Raw genomic sequence first — 23847 nt, forward strand, 5'->3', positions numbered from 1 at the left:
CGCCACTTTCTCCCGTTTATATTCAAGATATTTCAAAAAGATATAGATTGCTATGTTAGTTGCTGAATCGTGTAATTAGGGTAGATGATATCAAAGCCATGATATCATTAAAAGTTGCTTTAGGCGTGTTCTTGAGGTGGGCATGTCCAAGGATTATGATTTGAATTTTCCATTCTTCTGAAAGTTGTAGAATGTTTGTTCTTATGGGGGGACAACATCAATAAAGCATTTTCCGATTTTTTGAATCTGTGAGCATGGGTCTGACAGTTGAAATCCTTGTGGGAACCCCTAAGGCAAACTTGTTCCACAGAAAGTGATCAAATGAGAGGAAAATGACATGGACCCAACTAAACAATGAGATCAGGTGACATGGATCCAACCAACCAAAATGAAACCAACTCAAGAAATGTTTCTGACTTTGCATTGAATTATTGATAATTATAGAGAAGTGCTGCACCATTGACATAATCTGCAGGAATCTAACACATTTTTAAGACGCATTTTTTATCTGAGTATATCTACTAACATAAGATTATTCAAATTTAACTGATAGTTCTAAATTACGACAACAATTGCATTAAAAACAGATAGAGCAAAATTTGCTACTTTAGTAAGAGTTTGAACTAGATAACTTTTTATTAAAAAATATGTGCTCTATAAATTTGTGAATTTTGTGTATGATATTTTATATATCTTTCATAAATTTTTATTTTTATTTCAATTATCATCATTTACTATCATTCATTAAGTGAGTGACTGACTATAATTAATATGAGTATTTTTCGTTGATTATGTTTCTATTAAATTTGTAGAATTTGATTTTGATCTTTAACCATTTTTTCTCATTTTGATGCCTTCTTTTTATTTTAGCTTTTGTTATTCATTGACATCCTTTTAATAATGAGTTTTAGGCCATTTTGGTACCATAAAATTCTATTTTTATTTTATTCTTTATTATTTATTGACATCTTTTCAGTGATAAGGTATATGTTAACTGAAGATGTTAGTAATTAAGTAGGATTAACATGTACTTTTTTTAAAACCAAAATCAAGAAATGGCATGTAAATGAAAAAATAATTGTTTGGTGAAAGGTTGCTAATGTTGGCAGCATGTAACTTAACTACAATGTATCAAATAGATACACAGATTTATATATTATATAATTATGAATTAACAATAAAGATTTCTTTGTATATAAGTATGTTTTAATTTTTTTTTAGTAAAAATATATTTTTTATGATTGATTCAAAATGATTTGTTCTTTATTTTTATAATCATTCAATAAATTTTAGTTTTTAAAAAAAATTATTTTCCCATTTTAAAATGGTGTTAGAATTATCAGAAATTTAATAAATATTTTTTGAATTGGACACTTTACTGATACGTATCCTACTGTGCAATATGTGTATCCGACACAACACACCATTTAAAAAAGAGTGTGCGAGTATGATAGTTTTTTATTGTTATTACTTCCTATTTTTGAACCTACAATTAAATGACCGAATTGTCCTGTATCAACTTCTGCGTCACTGCACTCATCACCGCTTCTGTCACTATTGTCGCCGCTTCTGCACCATCCCACTGGAAAAGAATAAGAGAACGTTGCAATTAGAGAAGAACAAAAATAAATCTAGTTCCAGAATTTTCTTTTGAAAACCGAAACATAAATATGTTTCAGAAATTTTGTTCTAAAAATCTCATTTTTTTTTAATATTATATATGTTCTGAAAAGTTTTTTCAGAAAAGTTTATGTGAGATGCATTTCATGAGTTTCGAAATTTTATTCAAAAAAAACTTATTTATTCTAAAAAATATGTTGCATAATGTTTTTTATGAATTTCAAAAGATTTATTGTATTGAAGAACCTATTTCAAAACATAACTATTTTTTAATATTGAAGAAAAGTTAAGTGAGTTCAAATTTTATTTTATTAAATTTATAAAATTTAATTTAATTTAAAGTTTACTTTTTAATATAGTTTATTATAATAAAAAATTGTTGAATTTATCAAACTAATTAAATTTGTTAATTCATAAATCACTTTATAGACTAATTACATTAATTAAAAAATCATTAAAAAAATAAAATAGTTATTTTAAAAATTGTGGGAGCAGGAATTAGTAACTTCTTTCTGTAAATGGGGGCATTTATAGCATGTATAAAAAAAACTAATTTTAGATATCAAAATAATTAATTACTATATTAATTAAATTAGAGACTATTTTATAAGTATGTAAAATAATTTCTATTAATAAATAATTATAAAATAATTTTTAAATAAATATTTAACTATTAGCTACTAATTCGTTCTAAATTAATCTCTATTAGTATTTTAGAAATTAATTTAAAATCTAAAATATTAGTAATTAACTTTCATAGATAGAAACCATTTTACAATATTTTATTAATAATAAAAAATACATTATATATTAATAACTTTCTAGTCTTTAAATTAGTATATAATTTAATTAATATAATAATTAATTATTTTTTATTTCTAAATTTGATTTTTATTTAATGATTTTTTTTATAATATAATCACTATTATAGCATATATTTCATTGGCATTTACTGATTTCGAGTTATTTTTTATTTTATACTAAAAGTAATATTCGTATTTAAAAACTTTTAATAGATATTTCCATGAAGCCTATAAAAAGTAATGCCAAAGTAAAATGAATTATAAATCTTTGTCCCTCATACTAAAGGGCAGATTAGATGCCAACTTTTTATTTTATTTTAAAAGTTTGTATTTTAAAATTTATTATATATATATTAAAAACACGATTAATCATATAAATACTTTTTTAAGTTTTTAATTGATTACTTAATATCCCTAATTAGATAAATTTTTAAAAAATTATTATAATTTGTCTCATTATAATTGATAATTAGAATTTAATTTAACGTTAATGACATAAATCAATGTATGAACATTTCTAATATTATTTAACTAAAATAATTATTTATTTACCCATGAGTAAATTCAAACATTAGCACTCCAATAACACATTAGACTTTCTAATATACAATTTATTATATGATAAAAAAAATTATATAAACATTTTTCACTCATTTATACGTTGATGTAACACAATTGAAGCTACATTCATCAATAATGTTTATTGTTAGATATTATTAAGATACTTCATGTTGCATTAATATGAAATAATAGTTATTTTTATTTCACAAAAGATAAAGTAAGATAATATAAAAAATGATAGTGAGAACATTTATGAAAAAGTGTATTCCTTTATTTAATGGAATATAACATTTCTCACTCCCAACGCTACCATAATTTCGCCAACTACCATAATTTTTTTAATCTTTTTTATAAAAGTTATGGAACTTGAAAATTCACCTTATACTTATCATATAAAAAAATATTATTAAAAAAATAAAAAAAATATAGGAAAGTAGACCAAAACCTATACGTTAGAAAAAACAAACGATATATAGGTAAATTATAATTATTGATAAAGAATTCTAAAAATAAATTAGATGGAAGTTTATTATACAATGAAATGATTCTCTATAAATAAATAATAAATTAATCAACTTATTAGTATATGCATTTTCTTCACGAAAAATATGAGTAATCATAAACATAATTTTCCACCATAATTACGACAAATATTATATCGATATTAATATTTGTCTTATCAGTAAATACATTGTAAACAGAGTCATAATAATTAGCAGTGTTATTTATGCAAAGTGAATTTCATAAAAGTTAAAAATTCAAATATAAATTTGTTTTGACAGTATCAAATAAAATGAGTTAATAATAAGGATTTCTTTAAGGAAAAAATACATTAATAAAAGGTTATATAATAGATGTCATCGTGTAATAAATCTTAAATAAAAGGTTATATAATATTTTTAAAATGTGAAAATCCATAGAAGTAATTATAATTTATAGAAGATTACTAATATTTTAAATTTTTTTATATGAAATAGTGTATTTTATAAAAAGAGAAGTCACCGTATAATAATAGAACTAGTAATAATAGTTCTGTAAATGATTTAATGTTTTTACATGTTCCAAGATGCATTAATGAGGAATTTAATTTTCATTGAAAAATAAAACACAATTTATTACATAATTTATTACATATGTTGTCGGCAAAACCAATTATAGTGTCTGCATCACGTGTCTTTTAATCAATGGATCACTCAAATTCCCTTATCCTTTTTATTAATAAAATCATTATTAATTTGACAAAAATATACAGTATAAAGATAACACATATTTCTTTATCAACTTTATTAATACACTTGTTTAATCACTTAGAATTATATGGTTTAGTGAATTAATTATTTTGTATATAGTTTTTTAGTTAATCCATTTTCTATTATAATTTATTTGTTTTATAGTTTATGTAAAAGAGTGCGTAATGATAGAAAAAATAATTTAACAACTATCTTGTTTAATATATGAAATTATTTTATTTTTATCTTTGTATTATCATTTTACTCAGTGGATGTAATTGATTTTACTGATTGGAACGTTTTTATTATTATTTTTTGACATAATTTAATACTTAATACACAACAAAAGCTTGTGAGATTAAAATTACTTGTCTCAAATTTGTGTCGTTTTTATTATTATTCTTCAAAAACCGTACTTGGTATATTTTGATGTGACATGATTACAATATAGTAATGTAAAAAGATAAGATAAATATTATATGTATTTGTTTAGTCAAAATAATAAGTTAGTATATGATGTGAATGTGATATAAAATTGTGTGAGTTAGTTTACGACTTTGGATTGGTGGGTGTGTCACAACATCATACAAAGACTACTTTCTACATTTATTCATGTAACATAAAATAATTAATTACCTCAAAATTGTCAAAATGATTAATTAACATCTTGTTCATCATAAACAATAATAAATGAACTTTAATTTTAGGATGATTGTTATATATTTTTATATAAAATTAAATTAAATTTTGTTATTTTTTTATTTGATATTTTTTCATTTCTACTATCCTAGACAACAAATTCTAGAGAATTAATATTAAGTTTCTTTTATAAAGGTAAATTTATAATTTAATTTAAGTCAATAATTTTATTATCTTAATAATGAAAATGGTAAGAAGAAGAGTTATTTCAACATTTTTATCATTTAAAGTCTTAAATAATAGTTTAAACGTGAAATATTATTTGATATAAGATTTTTAATACATCACTCACGGTCAAACTCCTCTAATTTATATATAAGATTATATATTTATGAGTGATTGTCCGATACTCGATGATCTGATAAGGCTAACAAATTATCGATATATTCTAATATCATATTAAAAGTTGATTACTTTAAACCTAATTTAATATTATAAAAATGGTTCATATTTGACATCATAATATACTTTTATCTCTAATCGACGTGAGATCTCTAATACTCATAAATTTATCCAATTTGATTTAAGAATCTTTTGTATATATTATAAAAACTATTTGATTGTTAATTTAATTAGAAGAAATGTATTGCATGGATGATTTGTGAAGTTGGAAGAAGGTCCCAAAGAAAGTGGAGAATTTGAATTTGTGAATTGTGATTGTTATTGGAATATTATGTTTGTGATCTTATCAATAATACTTTACGTGCCCACCTTCTCTTCATGCAATTCATTTCTTTTTCAAAATATTATCAACCATTCATGCTTCCTTCTTCTCTAACTTAATCACAACTTTTTTATTTCATTTTCACTTTAATTATTTATTTTATCTCATAAATTATGCTGAGACCACATCAAGGACACATCAGAATAATAATGTTACACACACATACAAAATATATATATATATATATATATATATTATTATTATTATTATTATTATTATTATTGTGGTGATGGGATAGTGAGTACATTATGGTTGGCCCTTGTTATATTTGATTCATCAATTCAATGTACTTTTTTTTTTCTTGGTTCAAAAAAATTTCACTTTAAAATATAACTTTTAAAGTAATGATTATAAAAATTAATCATCTTGTCACATAACAAAATATGCCATTCCATAACTTTATCAATAAATTTTAATTAATTAAGTTTATTACAAGTAAAATACGATTTACATCTCTATAAATTTCTTAAAATATTAAATATGTTATTCAAAATTATTTTTGTATTATTTTGATCCTTGTAAAATTTATTCATATTTTTAAGTATTTTTTAATAATTAAATGAAGAAGTTAAAAATATCAGTTTTAACAAAAAAATGTTAATTATATATCTAAATAAAATATATAAAATTCATGCCTTAAACCTATTGTCTAACATTGTTTTTTAAGTTACTATTTAACTAAATTTTAAAGACATTTTATAAACTAAAAGAATTATTAGTATTTAAGCTAGTTTCTATTGTTAATAAAAAAATTAAAATAATTTTTAAATTGATATCTAACGCTTACCAAAATTTTAATTATTTATTATTTTATATTTTAAATTAATCTTTATTAATCCTTTTAAAGATTAATTTAAAATATAAAATATTAATAACTAAAACTTGAATAGTTAATTTAATATTAATTTAAAAATCATTTTATAATTTTTTATTAATAATAAAAAATATTTTAAATATGAATATTTTTTAATCTCTAAATTAATATTTAATATAGTGACTAATTATTTTTGGTATATAAATTTAATTATTATTTAATAATTTTTCTGATAATGCATTTAATATATTTTATGTTAAACATAATTTATCCTATGTTATATAGTAGATTATTGTTATTATTTATTTGGAATGAGGTGAGTGAAGTTAATTAATTGGTAACACATATTTGACACTATTGATACACGGATTAATTAATTTATAATTTGAATATGAGATGAATAATGAAACATGGGTGTGACATGCTGCACACAAATTCAACAAAAGTCACACCAACCTCTTTTATTATTCTTTTTTGGTGATTATCTCTGACAAATATGTCTCAACCATTTTTGTTAATCTTATTAACCCATTCACTAATTAATGCACAAAATCCAAAACATATATTATATAAAAATAGATTATAATAAAAATATTTAATAACATATATAATTTGTAAATAAAGAAGCTATAAATAAACCGGATTATAGGATAAAGAAAAGGCAATAAAGATTTCATATAAATTTTAGTTATTAAATAACTGATTTTATTATATTTCATTTCATCTTAAAAAAAGGTAAAACTTTATCCTAATTAAGAAAAAAAAATATTTTATTTACACTTTAAATGTTAATATGACAAAAGAATTTTTATATTTTATGCTTTTTTTAGTAAGTCATATCTTTGTAAAAAAATAATCTATTTTCCTCACAACAAAACCAGCTCTTTTAGTTTTATTTTTCCAAAACTACATCATTATAAAAATAAAAATAGAAAATGTTATTTTTATGATAGGAGAAACTCACCCGTTTATAATTATGATCTCATACGATACAAATTTAAAATTACTTCATTTTTTTTTTTACATCAAATCTATATTTCAGTAAAAAATTACTATTTTATTAATTATAGTCTATATTTCAATAAAAAAAATATTACTTTTTATTGTAATAATTATCATCAATAAAAAAACTTGAAGATATGAAAAAGTTATTTATGATTCAAGATTGTCAATGAATTCAAAGTGTTGAGTTAGTCCAATTTGTGGGCACTACTCCAAAAGTTTAAATGTAATAACACACTATAAATTTTTAACTCATGTCATGCCAAGAAACAAACCCCAGAAATTCTTGCACTGCACGTGAAACTAATGATTCTTTTCCATTCTCACCATCCTAATTTCTTGCTGCTCACAAACTTTGTACGTGTTTTTCCTTTGAGTCAATAATATTATTCTAACCCTTATCTCACATCAGAAAATGATGTTACAATTATATGAGAGAGGAAGGGAGAAGCCACCACACTTGTTAATAAATTATAAACACATTATCATCGACCCACAGATAACCAACTTTTAATGATAAATTTGAAATCTCACATCGACTAGAGATTAAAACACAGATAACAAACTTCTGATGATAAATTTGAAATCTCACATCGACTAGAAATTAGAATATTTTATATAAGTAAGTACAAACCTTATCTCATCAAAATTATGAAATAAGGTTTGCATCTACTTATATTATATATTTGGTATATTTGGTGTAGAATCTCAAGTAAAGTGTGAATAAGAATAACTGCAATTAAAATCAACCACTTTTCAACTTACAAACACATGACATAATTAACCAAGACTGAGTTTTGTAGCATTAGAATAGAAGCATTTGCTATGAAGACCACATTTTCCTGGGTCAGCATTCCTCATTAGTGCTGCACTGCTATCCCACATACATCCACAATAATATCACCATCATAAATGCTCTTGCTCCTCATGTTGAGCTTGCCCTTTCACTCTTTCCTCCTTTAACAAACACTTTCCTTACCTCTTTCTCTATATCCCTACCTCTTTCAGGGATACAAACTTATACTCTTTCTCAAGATCCACCAATATCTGTGTAACTGAGAATGGAGGGGAACTTCTTCAGTTCTTATAATCCTCAACTAGCCTCTACATTGAAGGAGAGTTACAGTAAGCAGGAATATGATCATTCAGGGGAGGATCATCACCTCAAAGAAGAAGATTATATGTCTCCATCTTTCAATCTAAGGAATATTTCAAAGCTCATTCTTCCCCCACTAGGTGTTTCAAGCCAGAATCCTGTTAACTCAAAAGGATGGATCATATCACCAATGGATTCCAAATACAGGTACAATCATCCATTACAAAAAAATATTGATGTTAACCTCCCAAAAAAACTCATACAAAAACTAAAAGGGAGACACTAAATGACAATTAAAGTGAGTTTAGTGTCTCTTTTTAGTCTTTGTGTGAGTTTTTTGAGAGACCAACATCAATATTTCTTGTAGTGACCTTAAAACTAAGAGCACAATTTGGAAAAAACCTGTTTTCAAGGTTGGTTATCAATGTTTATGGACAGTTTACATATGATACCAGCTTGTTGAAGTTTTTAATTTTCAAGTTCTTCAGTTAGTAAGCCATTAAATTGATTCATATTTTTTAGTACTTCCTTTGGAGCAAATATATACTTGATTTTTGACTATTTTTTAGAATCAAGAAGAGGATATTATATATGATTGGTGTTAACAAATTCAAGGGGTTTAAATTTTTTATTTTGGTTGATGCATGTGCAGGTGTTGGGAGAGTTTCATGGTTCTTCTGGTGGCTTATTCTGCATGGGTGTATCCCTTCGAAGTTGCCTTCATGCACAGATCTTCTAACATGAAAATCTATGTTGTGGACACTGTTGTTGATTTCTTCTTCGGTATTGACATTATTTTGACATTTTTCTTGGCTTACATTGATCAAACAACTCATCTACTAGTTCGAGACAAGAAGAAGATTGTAGTAAGGTTAGTGAATCATTACCCTTTATCTCATTCTGTTGCAGAAACCAAACTTGGCAACTGCTACTTTATTTCCCTTTTCATTTGGGTCATAATATTTAATTTGTGGTTCCCTCTGCCTAGATCTGGACAAGCAAAACAAAAGTAATTTATTAAACATGTTTTCAAATACCGATTTTATTCTTAATATAGTATTAGAGTCATTTTAAACTTATCCTAATGATTGATGTTTATTAGGCTTACTAAACCTATCGGACTGATGTTTATTAGGCTTACTAAACCTATCAGACTGGTATGAGATAAAACTCATCTTATAAGCCAGTTTTACGTGGTTGAGTCAGACTTAAATTCACTTTTTAATAATATAAAAAAAAAACACCAGAACAATCATCACTGTTTTATGATTTTAAAGGATTTGAATGTAAGCGTGTGAAGTAAAAGTAGTATCAGTTATTGTAATAAAAAGTTAAAAAAGTTGATTCACCATATACTATATAATATCATCTTAAGAGAAAATCAGAAAGAACTTGATTCGGTTTAACATGTAAATATTCTCTATCCCGAAGCATGCATGAAGGGTGGATTCTGATTTTCTTTCCAAATTCCAATTCCTTTTATGGGATAGGCCTAACTTCCACCGAAGGTTGATAACTTTGATTTGTGTAAGACCAACTTTTCAGGGGTTGGCTTGAATAGTCAAATTCAACCCCAAAAAGGTCTTTGTCTTGATAACTCTTCATCATTATTGCTTGGTAGAACGAAATTCGATAACATGCACTTGGTTCCAAGCATGAAAAATAAATGAGAAGATACTAGAAAGTCAAAAATGGTCCTACACAATTTAAGCATAGGGTCCAGTATTTAAAGCAATCATAAGTGGTGAATGATTTTTGCATTTATTTTCATAAATTTGGATTATGCAGCAATAAGGTGTGATTGTTTTGCAAAGTAAAATGATGACAGTGTTAGAAATGTTGTGACAGATACTTGTCTACATGGTTTGTGATGGATTTGGCATCAACCATACCATATGAGGCACTTGGGTATTTGTTCACTGGCAAACACAAAGTGGGTCTCCCATACTTCCTCTTGGGCCTGCTTAGATTTTGGAGATTAAGACGTGTGAAGCAATTCTTCACAAGGTTTTCCCTTTTTCTTGTTCTGATTATCCACTCTGCAACTGGGTTCTGTGCTGTTATTAAAATTGATCTTGCTGCTTTCATTTCCCAGGCTTGAGAAAGACATCAGGTTCAGCTATTTCTGGGTCCGATGTGCTAGGCTTCTTTCTGTATGTCATGTTTCTCTTCTCTCCTGTTTCAGAAACACACAAAAAATGAACACTCTTTCTGATACACATTTTTATACACACTTTATATTATATGTTATTAGGAAACATAAATTTTACTTCACCTTATTTCTCCTTTCTTAATTTAGTATATCTTGTGGTTTACAATTTTGAGTACCGATACCTTCACAACTCTACACCAGATTACAACTGAAAAGAAAAATAACTTTTTTGTTAAAATGGAACAACTTTAAAATTGCATTGATTAATTGTAAATTGGTGTCTTTCAATATACAGAGTTATACAGGTGTGAAAGTATCATTCTCCTAAGTTTTTAACTTATAAATAAATGTTACAAGAATGTTTGTTGACACTATTCTTTGAAATATGAACTTAACTATATATCTTTGACTAGATGAGATGAACATGAACCATTGTTTTTTAAAATTGAAGCATTTGTGTGAAAACTGGTGCAGGTAACACTTTTTTCGATTCATTGTGCTGGGTGTCTGTATTACATGCTGGCTGATCGTTACCCCCACAAAGGGAAGACATGGATTGGAGCTGTGAACCCAAACTTCAGAGAGACAAGCCTTCGCATCAGATATATTTCTGCCATGTACTGGTCCATCACTACCATGACCACTGTAGGTTATGGAGACCTTCATGCTGTCAACACCATGGAGATGATCTTCATTATTTTCTACATGCTCTTCAACCTTGGCCTAACTTCTTACTTGATCGGTAACATGACCAATCTTGTTGTTGAAGGAACTCGCCGTACCATGGAATTTGTAAGAATTGTTTTACATTTGTGTCACTTTTCTAATAAGCTTTTAGATCGTGTACATGCATTGCAAAAAATAATTTATATGGAGTTGGAGATTTTGTTACTCTGCTGTGTTAAATGATGATGATTTGACAGATAGCTACTTCTGTTAAAAAGTTTCACGCTTTCTCAGTTGGTTGTTTCTGTCTTCACTCCCTCAATATATAAATACTGTTGTTCATGTGAACTAGAGATTAAGACATTATATAAGTGGATGTAAACTCACTTTATAAGTCTGAGTTAGGTTTAAAGTTCACTTCTTAAAAAGAAGTTCTTTATGTGAATCTTGCTTATTATGGCATATAATAGTCTTTACTGTCAAAGTTCTTGATCTCTTACTTTCTACTCCATGTTTTATGCTTTCTTCGGTTCAGATTCCTTGGAATGCTGCAAGAACTATATGTAACTGTGGCTAATGTCTCGTGTAACTTCATGTCATTATCTGTGCAGAGAAATAGCATTGAGGCAGCATCAAACTTTGTGTGCCGAAATCGGTTGCCTGCGAGGTTGAAAGAACAGATCTTGGCGTACATGTGTTTGAGATTTAAAGCAGAGAGTTTGAATCAGCATCAGCTTATTGAGCAGCTACCAAAGTCTATTTGCAAAAGCATCTGCCACCATTTGTTTTCTGAAACTGTGGAGAAAGTCTATCTTTTCAGAGGCGTATCAAAAGAAACTATTTTGTCCCTGGTAAAGAACTAAACTTGATTTTAACCTATGAGATTCGGACATTCCTTTTAAATGACGTGTCTGTGTTGAACACACGTATCGACACTGACACTCGTATGATACTCGTAGGACATGTATCGATGAAGCATCCAATTCAAAAAATATTTATTGGACTTTTGACAATGTCTGTGTCATATCAGTCTCCGTGTCATTGTCTGTGTTACATAAACAATTGAATGTACATAAATCAAGCATTGTGCAAGTAAATTGATGGGATGAACTGTTGATGTGCAGGTTGCAAAAATGAAGGCAGAGTACATACCACCAAGAGAGGATGTTATCATGCAAAGTGAAGCACCAGATGATCTTTACATTATTGTGTCTGGAGAAGTGGAGATCATTGATATTGTAATGGAGAAAGAAAAAACTTTAGGGACTCTGCATACCAGGGACATGTTTGGAGAAGTTGGTGCACTTTGTTGCAGACCTCAGAGCTATACCTACAGAACCAAGACTCTCACACAGCTTTTGAGACTGAAAACCAACACCCTCCTAGAAGCAATGCAGATTAAAAGAGAAGACAACATGCAAATACTCAAAAATTTTCTTCAGGTGGGGTACTACTATCTTGGCTTGTGGTTATAAATCTTAATGCTTATGGTTGGTTTCAAAAATAATAAATGTGTTGCAAATGCAGCATTTCAAACAGATTAAGAATCTGAGTATCAAAGACTTGATGGTGGAGAATGTGGATGAAGAAGACCCTAACATGGCTGTGAACTTGTTAACTGTGGCAAACACAGGCAATGCTGCTTTTCTTGAGGAGCTGCTGCGAGCAGGTTTGGATCCTGACATTGGAGACTCCGAAGGGAAAACTCCATTGGTATGTTCTTCTCTAATATTCATATTCTTATTCACTCCTTTATATATTTCTTTAAATCAGATAAAAACTTCTGACATTCTAAACTTGATCTTGAAAATCTCTGCTCCATGAGAATTCTATAAGAATAAGAATGCAATTCCCAACACGGAGCATGTTCTTTTTTCCAGAACAAACACGTTTTTAATCTGAATTAATACCTACAATTGTTATGCAGCATATAGCAGCATCAAATGGGCATGAAGAGTGTGTTAAAGTCTTACTAAAGCATACCTGCAACATCCATATAAGAGGTACAATTTATCTATAGTACAGAACTCACACGGACAATAATATGATACAAATACAGATACGGAGATAAGTATAATTTCTAAAATGTAGGACACGGGAATACATATCTGTATATTATATAATTATGAATTATGTAAGTTAACAATAAAGATTTATGTGCACAAGTATGTTTCATTTTTTGTTAGCAGAAAGATGTTTTTCATAGTTGGTTCAAAAGGATTTGTTCCTTATTTTTATAATTATAATAAAAGGTTATACAATAAGTTTGAGCTTTTAGAAAATTAATGTATTTCTTTTTTTTCAAACTGTGTTAGATTTTCCATGCTAGAATTGTCATAAATCCAACAAATATATTTTGAATGGGACACTTCACCGATATGTGTTTTATGAGTGTCAGTGTCTAACTCGTGTGTCAGACACAGACACACCATTTAAGGAGATTGTCCGAGTCTCATAGGTACTAATTTATGTTGCCTAAATTTGCAGACATGAATGGTAACACTGCATTATGGGAGGCTATAGCATCAAAACATTACTCCATATTTCGACTTCTCTTCCAGTTTGCTGCTCTCTCTGACCAGAACACAGCAGGTGATATCCTATGTACAGCTGCCAAAAGAAACGAATTAACAGTGATGAAAGATCTTTTGAAACTAGGATTAAACGTTGACTCCAAAGATCGTCATGATGAAACAGCAATCCAAATTGCCATGGCAGAAAATCATGTGGAAATGGTTCAGTTGCTTCTCATGAATGGTGCAGATGTATCTGATGTACAAAATCATGAATTTTGTTCTTCCACCTTGAGTGAAATGCTGCATAATTGTGAAATTGGACATCGAATTAATGTGATTGAGTTAATGCCAAGTGAAGTTGCATCAAAGGGGAAACATCAAGAGGAGGAACATGGTGGAGAAAGAAGATATAATGGATCAAAGATTGCAAGAGTAAGCATATATAGAGGTCACCCTTTACTAAGAAGAGAAGAAGGTACCATGCAATCTGGGAAGCTAATAAAGATGCCTGATTCATTAGATGAGCTCAAAAACATTGCAGGTAAAATTCCAAATTTCCATCAAATTAAGAAAATCTCCACCAATCAAAATTCAAACCCATTTGTTGTTAAATAATCATCTATAAAACTCACCAGAAAATCTACATTGTTTGAGGAAGAAAATTGTCAGAACTTAGTCTACACTAATAGGATTTTATTTGTGTTTGTATCTTCTTCAACAGGTGAGAAATTCGGGTTTGATGCAAAAGATGCAATGGTGACAAATGAAGAAGGAGCAGAGATAGAGTCCATTGATGTGATAAGAGATAATGATAAACTTTTTTTTATTGAATAACGATACTATAAAATCATTAATTAGAAATCAATTTTGAAAATAAAAAATTATTAGTTTTTATATTGATTAAATCAGATACTATTTTAAAAACTAAAAAAATTATTAATTTTTAAATTAGTTTTTATTATTGATAAATAGTTTTTAAATTGGTATTTAATTAGTTACTGATTTAGAAATTATTTATCAATAATAAAAATTAATTTAAATACCAAAAATTTTCTTAGTTTCTAAAATAATATATAATTTTGTAAATATAATGACTAATTATTTTTAGTGTCTAATATTGATTTCTATTTAATGATTTTCTTCTAGTGTAAGCTGAGATGCAAAGATGTCAAGTGTAAATAAATGATCTTGCACAACACCTTGTTTACATTTTTCTTTGTTTATTTTGTCTTGGTCCTCTAGCCATAAAAAGATGGCTTGCTTGGAGAATTTTTTCAGAAGGAATTTCGTTTATAAGTCATAGTTTTTTACTTTCAAATAGTTTACTTCAGTTGTTTTTCTTTTTTTGGAAATATTAAAACTTTAATGAAGGATAGTTTGAGGTGGAGGAACAAGATCAAAGGGAATTTCATTGACTTGGTAGGAACGAAATTATGGAGATGAAATCTTTATTAGTTGAGGCTATTTTTTATTCCTAATTTATTTTTAAATATTAAATGTGAACCACCAAAGTTTGTGATTTTTCATAAATTTTAATCAATAATAACAAACATTCTAAGAAATGAACAAGAAATTGGATTACTAAATATTTGTGTGAAATCTAGTGATCAATATTTTATTCTTATCACTTTAACTTTATCTTTCTTTCTTTTTTTTTCATTTTAGCACAATAAACCTCTTGTGTAAAAGGATATGGTGTAAACATCATCATTTAAAAATATATATATATATATATATATATATATATTTATGTACTTCTCTCTCTCTAGATTGTTGTTGTTAAGTAAATATATGTGACTTTTTTTTATAAAAATAATTGGTACAATTTTTTAAAAACTTCTTCCTAACTCTTATTTTATTTATTTTGGTATGATTTAGAAAGAAAAAAGTTGGTAGAAAATTATTGTGTAATGAGTTATTTTAAAATCTTCAATTCTTTACATAGACTGGAAAAAAAGTTAATAAACTTACATGGATCTAAGAAATAAAAATTAATTTATGAATATAATTTTTATTTCAATTTTATTTTGGTTTCTTCAATTTTTATGTTGAAATTTTATCACTAGATAGAACCTAATTTGTACAATCAATGGAGGAGCAAAGTCACCCCATAATTACAATACTACGAGAGAAAAAATAAATAAATGTATATCTATCTAATATTGAATAAGTTATGTTTTTTTTTAATTTTTATCTAATTTTTTATGTTCAACTTAGTCAGATTTTTAGTGACTTTTTCCTTCAACTTACGTTATTTTCTTTCCTAAAATTGTAAAATTTGATGTAAAGATGATGTGATTTAGATTGAAGAAGTCAATGAGTAAATGTACAAGAATTTGCAGTTGTGGTTAATGAATTAGTCAACTTCTGCTTTTAAGGTAATTTCTAAATTGTTTTTTCCATTATTGGTTGCACCACTAAAATTAGGGAGCATTGTCTTTTCAGTGTATTTAAATATACAGCTATACTCAACAAAATTAGATAGCTTCATCATTTTAGACCAAGGACCATGATTTTTTGTGTGATCAACGAACAAGGAAGAGGTATAAAATATAGTATTCCCTATCTTAGATGATTATATATTTTTGTATAACAGTAGACAGATAAAGTTTCTTTAGGTATTAAAGAAAACGACATTAATTTAGAGTGATTTTTGTATGACTTGTTCGTGGGTGAGGGATTTTGTTTTGTAAATGTGTTTGTAAACTTTTGGTTGTATTAGACGATGTTTTGTGTGTATTGTTTTGACTAAAAATCGGTTATAAGAATCCTCACAAGATGATTTCTGTTGATGAGACATTTCATTTGAGGATTGGTTTGGTGGTTTGTAGAGTCTGTAATATGTTTGTAGGTCAGGTATTTGGCTAATTGGTTTTAATCACTTTTTTGTATAAAGTTTAGAACATCTCTAAAATGTCTGTATAAGGGTTGAAACACTCCTGAAGTGTCTCATATTATTTTATTGATGATATTTTCACTCTGATGTCCTGATTCGTATTAGCATAAATGCCAGAGAGGAATGTTAACAGTGCATTATGGGATGCTATAGCATCAAAACATTACACGATATTCAGGATCATCTTCCAGCATGCTGTTCTTCGCAATCAGAACATGGCAGGTGAACTTCTGTGTAGAGCAGCAAAAAAAAATGAACTAACAGTGATGAAAGATCTGATAAAACAAGGGCTAAACGTGAACTCAAGAGATGGTCGTAATGCAACAGCAATCCAAGTAGCCATAACAGAAGGGCATGTAGAAATGGTTTGGTTTCTTGTGATGAATGGTGCAGATGTGTCTGATTGTTCATCCATCATAAACCAGATGCTGCAGAAACGTAAAATTGGGCATCTGATTGAGTTCATGCCTGGTGAAATCATATTGAAGGGGAGATATCAAGAGGAAAAACACATTGGAAGAAGATACAATAGACCAATCACTCCAAGAGTAACCATTTATAGAGGTCACCCTTCACTAAGGAAAGAAAAAAGTGTCACACAAGCTAGCAAGGTCATAAGGTTGCCTGATTCATTTGACCAACTCAAAACTATTGCAGGTAAACTTTCAAATTTCTATGTTAATAAGTTACTATTGCAGGTAAACTTTCAAATTTCTATGTTAATAAGTTGTGTTATTGTCAACATTGTTTAAGCAAGATAACTCACATTAAATATAAACTAATTTTAGATACTCAAATAATTAGTTACTATTTAGTTAAATTAGATACTATTTTATAAACTAAACAAATTATTTGTATCTAAAATAATTTATATTATTAATAAAAAATTATAAAATAATTTTTAAATTGGTATCTGAACATTAACTATCCCTACAAGAAAGTCGTGAAATAGAAATCAGATTTAGAGACAAAAAATAATTAGTTGTTATAGTGACTAAATTAGAGACCATTTTATAAACTAAAAAAAATTAGTTTATAGATTAATTTATATTATTTTTAAATGGTTTCTAAATTGGTATCTAATTAGCAAGATTTTAACTACTAATTATTTAGATTCTAAATTTGGTAGCAAAAATCTTAGTTGTTAATTCGATACCAATTTAGAAAAACCATTTAGAAACCAAAAAATATTTTTAATCTTTAAAATGGTCTATAATTTAGTCACTATAGCAACTAATTATTTTGTGTAACTAAAATTGGTTTTTATTTCATGATTTTCTTATAGTGTATCAAGATTTTAGCTAGTTACTATTTTATATTTTAAATTATTTGTTTTAATCTTTTAGAGACCAATTTAAAATTTAAAATATTAGTCGCTAAAATTTAAGTAGCTAATTTAAATATATATTTAGACACTATTTTATAAATTTCTATTAATAACAAAAATTATTTTAGATATAAATAATTTTTTAATCTCTAAATTAGTATTTATTTTAGTTAATATAGTGATTTTTTTTTCTAATTTTTTTATTATTGTTTATATATAGGATTTTATTTTGTATATATGTTATCTTATTGAGGTTATGTTGTTGAACAGGTGAAAGTTTTGATTTTGATGCAAAAGATGCAACTCTGATGACCGAATGCTGCGCAGAAATAGATTGTTTTGAGGTTATCAGAGATGAAGATAAGATTTTCTTTTGTTGAAATCAATTGTTCTTGTTCTCATAAATAAATGTATTTTTCGTTTTGTTTTATAAGTCAGTTTTTTCATTTATTTTTAATAAGAAAAGGAAAATGTGATTCACATTTTTTTGTGTTGTGAATTTTAGTTAAGAATAGTTTGAGATTGTTGAGGCTTTTTCATATATAAATCAAGAAATTTTTTTTATCATTTCTTATTAGTATTAACAATTTATCAATTAACCATCCTCATGCACAAAAAATAATCTAAAAAACTATAATTATATATTATTTTTGATTGTGTGCGTCAAACTTTACAAAAGAAAAATAAACAAAAACACGAAGATAATCAAATTCATACCTTTATGTATTTTAATAATTATATATTACATCAATTTTAATGATATAAATACAACGTGAAAATAGTTTTAGATTAATATAATCTTTTTAGGCAACACTTTCAATTCAACAATCGAATAATAAAAAGATATATTTTATAAAAAAATATTGAAGATGTCATTTAATCTTTTATATACGTATATGTATATGTTATATCGAGATTTAAAAGTCCTCTTGTTTTTTTAAAAACATATCACTTTTATTAAAATATAATAAGCCCTAATTCGACACTTTAAAATAAAAAGAAAATTCGAAATTACATAAATTTCGAACTAAAATTGTAAGTTTATTATATTAATACAATTCACTTTTATTCTCTCTTTTGTCCACCTAAGGTTAAGATTCCATTTGAGTTATTATTTTATATTTCTAGCTATTGACTTTAATGTTTACTCACTGAAATTTTCTTTATTTGCAATATGCATTATAATTTCATTTGCAATTACATTAAATTATAATCTGTGACTTCATACATTATATTAGAAACTTCAAATTAATCGACCCTAGTGAATGTCCTTAAATATGATATTTTATCAGAAAAGAAAAAAGAGTTTAATTAATTTTATATTTTTAACTAATTAAACTCCTAACTTTATGAAATACTACTAATTAAATAAGCTAACTTGTAATTTTTTGACAAACATCTAACTTTCAAGTAAATTATTTTACAGAAAGAATAAACAGATAATTGGATTTCTATATGCTAATTAAATTGTCATGGTGATTAATCATAATTAATTTACACATGTGTATCATTGAAGATATATATTTGTTATAAGTTGTGAAAATTGAGTTATTTATTTGTGAAAAGTATGACTAGAACTATGAGGCTCGAACACGTCTTTTAAATGGTGTGTCTGTCATATGATACTTGTAAAATACTTATCTGTAAAGTATTCAATTTTAAAATATTTGTTGAAATTTTGACAATTCTAACACGGTTCTAACACAATTTTAAAAAGAAAAAATACATTAATTTTCTAAAAGTTCAAACTTATTGTATAAATTTTTATTATGATTATAAAAATAAAGAACAAATCATTTTATACCAGCCATAAAAACATTTTTAATCAATGTTTGTGTCAGTATCTATGCTACATATGTTAGAATAGATTAGAATGATTTGGTTTATATTCTTTCCCATCAATAAAAAAAAATGAAAAGTGAGAGTTATACGAATAAGAACATAAGCAGAGTTGTAACTTTTATATGAAAGAAAGACATTTTTGTGGTTATGATATGAGAAAAGAATAATCCGTCATTGTCTTATAAGCACATAAGTACCTGAATTCCATACATTATTGGCTAAAAGTGCTTTATTTGACCATTGCAAAAAAAAATGTCTCAGACATGCAAATCATTATTATCTGATTTGGAATCTGCTAAGAGTCTAAGACATGAACAAAAATCTACATACGAATGTTGCAAGAGATATCATCCAAATTAGAATAAAAAATTGAATGAACTAATGAATTAATTACTTAGAACTAACCATAAATTTGTGGATAATGACTAGCTGATATGGAGACTTAACATATTTAATTTAGATACCCTTAACAAAGACTATATGATTAAGAAGTAGGGAAATTTTATAATACAAGACTAATATTGGTGAATATTTGAATCTGTGATATGGTATCCTTTAAAGGTTGCATTTGCCCTTAAAATGGGGCTAATCAAATGGAAAGAGCGATTAAAGTGTTCCTCTTTCTAGATATACTTTCATTCTCTATCTTCTTCTTAAATTCTGCAATGGTTTGGTGAAATAAATCAAAGAAAAAATTACAAAAGTTTTATGTATAGTTGAAATGAAAAATGCACCATAACTTAAATCGGGGTCAAATTCTCAAACGGGATTGGAACCAATAGAACTATTGAACCACTTTTCGGTCGGTCGATTGGCCTGCACCTCACTCTTTTCTCTCGAACAAACTTCTGCAACTCTCGCTCTTTCACTTCTCGTTTCCGTGAATTCCGAGCTCGGATGGTACCTACAAAAGACACTCCGACACTCAAGTCAAACTTCGGCACTCGACACTCAGTATTTAGTACTAGATGATTTAGGATCTGTGCTTATTTATATAATTATTATGCATCATTCATTATTGGGCTTGATTAAGAATTTAATATGTAATTAAGAATGTACTATTTAATGTTTAATCTTTAATTAGTTGATCAGTCTTCTTCTGTTTGGATGAGATGGTCTCGATCGATCTACACCGGATACTGAACTTCGACCCGATCGTACTGGTCAGTACTGTTGTTCAACTTTGTTACTCACTAACAAAACTTTTTTATCTACAGAAGATGAAACTTAAACTTAACTCTGAATCTATCTTTGCTGTTGAAGGGTGGTATAGGGGTTTTGAGATGAGAAATGATGATTTTTGTTTGCATTGGAAAATTGATGAGTGAATATAAGAAGGTGAGAATTTGAGGTTGATTTGGTCGCCCCAGATAAAGTGAAGATGATGAGCTTCCAGCTGGCAGATTTTGTTTGCAATAATAATGCGAGTAACAGAAAGAATGGTCCATGGAATAGAAGAAAGAAGAGTTAGAAGAATATGGTTGGCAACATGTTTGGCATTATATATAATATTTGATGCAAACGAGATATAGAATGTTGGGTCCTAAAGGAGAAAGAAGAATCTGCATAGTAATGTGTAAAATAGCCTTATCATTTCACTTCTCTTTTGAAAAGAACCAAAATGGAACTATGTACAACCTTCTTTAAGAAAACAAAACCAAAAAGGAACCAAATCAAAATGGAAAAATGAGAAGCAGAATCTCAGTCAAAGTAGTCAAACAAACACTTTAACCCAACACAAACACAATCCAACATATCTTATATGAACACCTCCCACATTGTTAATATTCCTTTCTACCACTTCTTCTTAACAAACACCATCTTACTCCTTCAACATCATCTGATACATCGACAACTTACACCAGTCTACAACCCCATCTATTTGTTTAAAATTTCAATTTTTTTTAGATGAAATTACGAAAATATCTTCTTTTTTCATATCATAGATCACACTAATGATACATTGATAACTTGTTCCAGTATATAATTTATGATCCATGATATGAAAAGAAGGTATTTTCGTCATTTAATAAAAAATTGAAATTTTAGACAAATAGACTGGATTATAGACTAGTGCAAGTTGTCGATGTATCATTTCTCTACTTCACTTCTAAGAATAACAAGAGAAGGCAAAAAAAAAGTTGTGAGGTTAATTGAAAAGCAGATTCCCAATCATCCCCTCCACTGTTTGGGAAACAACCATAATTGCACCCAACAGGAGCCTTCCACCATACAAACCTGAGCTCCTAAGCTACCCTCACTTCACTTCTCTCAATGCCTCAATCTTCCAATTATATATATCCATCAATCTCCATCAACTTTCCCTCACCTTCTGCATTATGGCCACTAACTCTTCTGTGACTGGCTTCTACAACTTACTCACACAAGGACTCAATGAACTCCACCAATCCTTCATCTCCCCCACCTTCATGTCCATCCAATTCCTTTCACAGGTCATCTCCTCTCTCCACTCCTTTCATTCCCAGCTAACCCTTTTGGTCCGCAAGCTTCGGTTGCCTGTTGGAGGCAAATGGTTGGATGAATACATGGACGAAAGCTCCAGGCTTTGGGATGCTTGTCATGTTCTCAAATCAGCCATTTCTGGAATGGAGAATTATTACTCAGCTGCCTCTAACATAGCTTCTTCTTTGGATGATTATCACCATTTTACTCCAGAACTTTCACGTCAGGTTGCTATGCTTACCAACTCTGATACTATATATGCACATTTTTATTCACCCTACTAATCTTAAAGTTTAGGAAATACATTTTGATGGAAAAAAAAAAACCAACTTGTTTAATGGGTCTATTCTGATACAGGTTGTTCGGGCAATAAATGTGTGTCAAAGGGAGATTCTAGGACTGGAAGAGGAAAACAAGAGTTTGATGGAAACAAGGATAGAACCGTTGGCTCAATGTTTGATTCAGAACATCTCAATGGAATCGAAGTTGAATGGATTCAGTGGATTCAGAGGGGTGCTCTATGCAATGAGGAGTGTGAGTTCACTGCTTCTGATGATTCTGCTTTGCGGGCTTGCATACTGTTGGTCCTCCTCTTGCTTTCACCAAGGGTACGAGGGACACATGGTTTTTGGATCAGGGTTGATGGTTTCAATGGCCATGTTGCAGCAGAAAGTGGCAGAGGATATAGAGCAGATAGAAGGGCAGCCAGGGATTGTGCTGTTTGAGTTCCAACAAGCAAAGAGTGCCATGGAGGAACTGAAAGTGGAGTTGGAGAGAATTGCAGGCTATGAAGAAGAGCATGCTGAGATCCAAGAAAAAGTTGACAATGTCAAGAGTTGCTTTGGGTTGTTGAGATGTGGGGTGGAGACAATAACGGGGCAACTTGATGATTTCTTTGATGAAATAGTGGAAGGAAGGAAGAAGCTTTTGGACATGTGCAGCCATAGGTAGAAAAGAAAACCAGAAAAAAATGGATATACTCAGACATAGCAAGAGGGAAAAGAAATGTTTTCATCCCCTTTTTCATGCATTAAACTTTGGTCTTTCTTTTTATTTTTTTTCAAGTTTCCTTACTGATAGATCATTGATTAGTGAAAGCTAGGCCATTTGTTAAGCCTTGAAGAAGTTTCAGAAAATTTTGCAAGAATGAGATTCTTGCTTTGAAGAAAAGCAACATTACTATTTAGGACTATTCTTCCATAAGAAGCTGGTGACTTCATGAGAAAGAAACAGCTTTCTATCCAAGGGAAAGGAAGTGGCAAAAAATTCCAAAGAAGATGGTATTTTGATAAAGAGCTACTTTTCCTTTATTTTTTGTTCTTTTGGGGTTAAATGATGCTTTTTCTTTATCCTGCTGGATCAGAAAGCATATCTCAGTTGTTCATTTAAAATATACCTCTGGAGTCAATGAGAATCTTTTTTTTATGAACCAACTAA

At 28.1% G+C, this 23847-nt stretch overlaps 3 protein-coding genes across 3 annotated transcripts; all 3 read left to right on the forward strand.

Moving 5' to 3' along the window:
- The first annotated feature begins 8223 nt into the window (after positions 1 to 8223).
- On the forward strand, positions 8224 to 15207 carry KT2/3 (potassium transport 2/3). The gene is made up of 11 exons (XM_068641269.2): positions 8224 to 8755; positions 9201 to 9419; positions 10397 to 10555; positions 10644 to 10701; positions 11175 to 11492; positions 11978 to 12217; positions 12491 to 12808; positions 12894 to 13079; positions 13294 to 13369; positions 13854 to 14423; positions 14604 to 15207. Exons 1-11 carry the CDS (start codon positions 8514 to 8516, stop codon positions 14714 to 14716), a joined length of 2499 nt encoding a protein of 832 aa, XP_068497370.1. The 5' UTR covers positions 8224 to 8513; the 3' UTR covers positions 14717 to 15207.
- Positions 15208 to 16237: 1030 nt separating this feature from the next.
- Positions 16238 to 18675, forward strand: LOC137833602 (potassium channel AKT2/3). The gene is made up of 3 exons (XM_068641941.2): positions 16238 to 16425; positions 16896 to 17435; positions 18376 to 18675. Exons 1-3 carry the CDS (start codon positions 16392 to 16394, stop codon positions 18483 to 18485), a joined length of 684 nt encoding a protein of 227 aa, XP_068498042.1. The 5' UTR covers positions 16238 to 16391; the 3' UTR covers positions 18486 to 18675.
- Positions 18676 to 22100: 3425 nt separating this feature from the next.
- LOC137832884 (uncharacterized) lies at positions 22101 to 23847 on the forward strand. The gene is made up of 2 exons (XM_068641268.2): positions 22101 to 22637; positions 22768 to 23847. The coding sequence occupies exons 1-2, from the start codon at positions 22287 to 22289 to the stop codon at positions 23359 to 23361; spliced, it is 945 nt and encodes a 314-aa protein (XP_068497369.2). The 5' UTR covers positions 22101 to 22286; the 3' UTR covers positions 23362 to 23847.

This window comes from Phaseolus vulgaris, chromosome 6 (assembly GCF_051622355.1).
Source record: "Phaseolus vulgaris cultivar YP4 chromosome 6, ASM5162235v1, whole genome shotgun sequence".
Classification (NCBI taxonomy): Eukaryota; Viridiplantae; Streptophyta; class Magnoliopsida; order Fabales; family Fabaceae; genus Phaseolus; species Phaseolus vulgaris.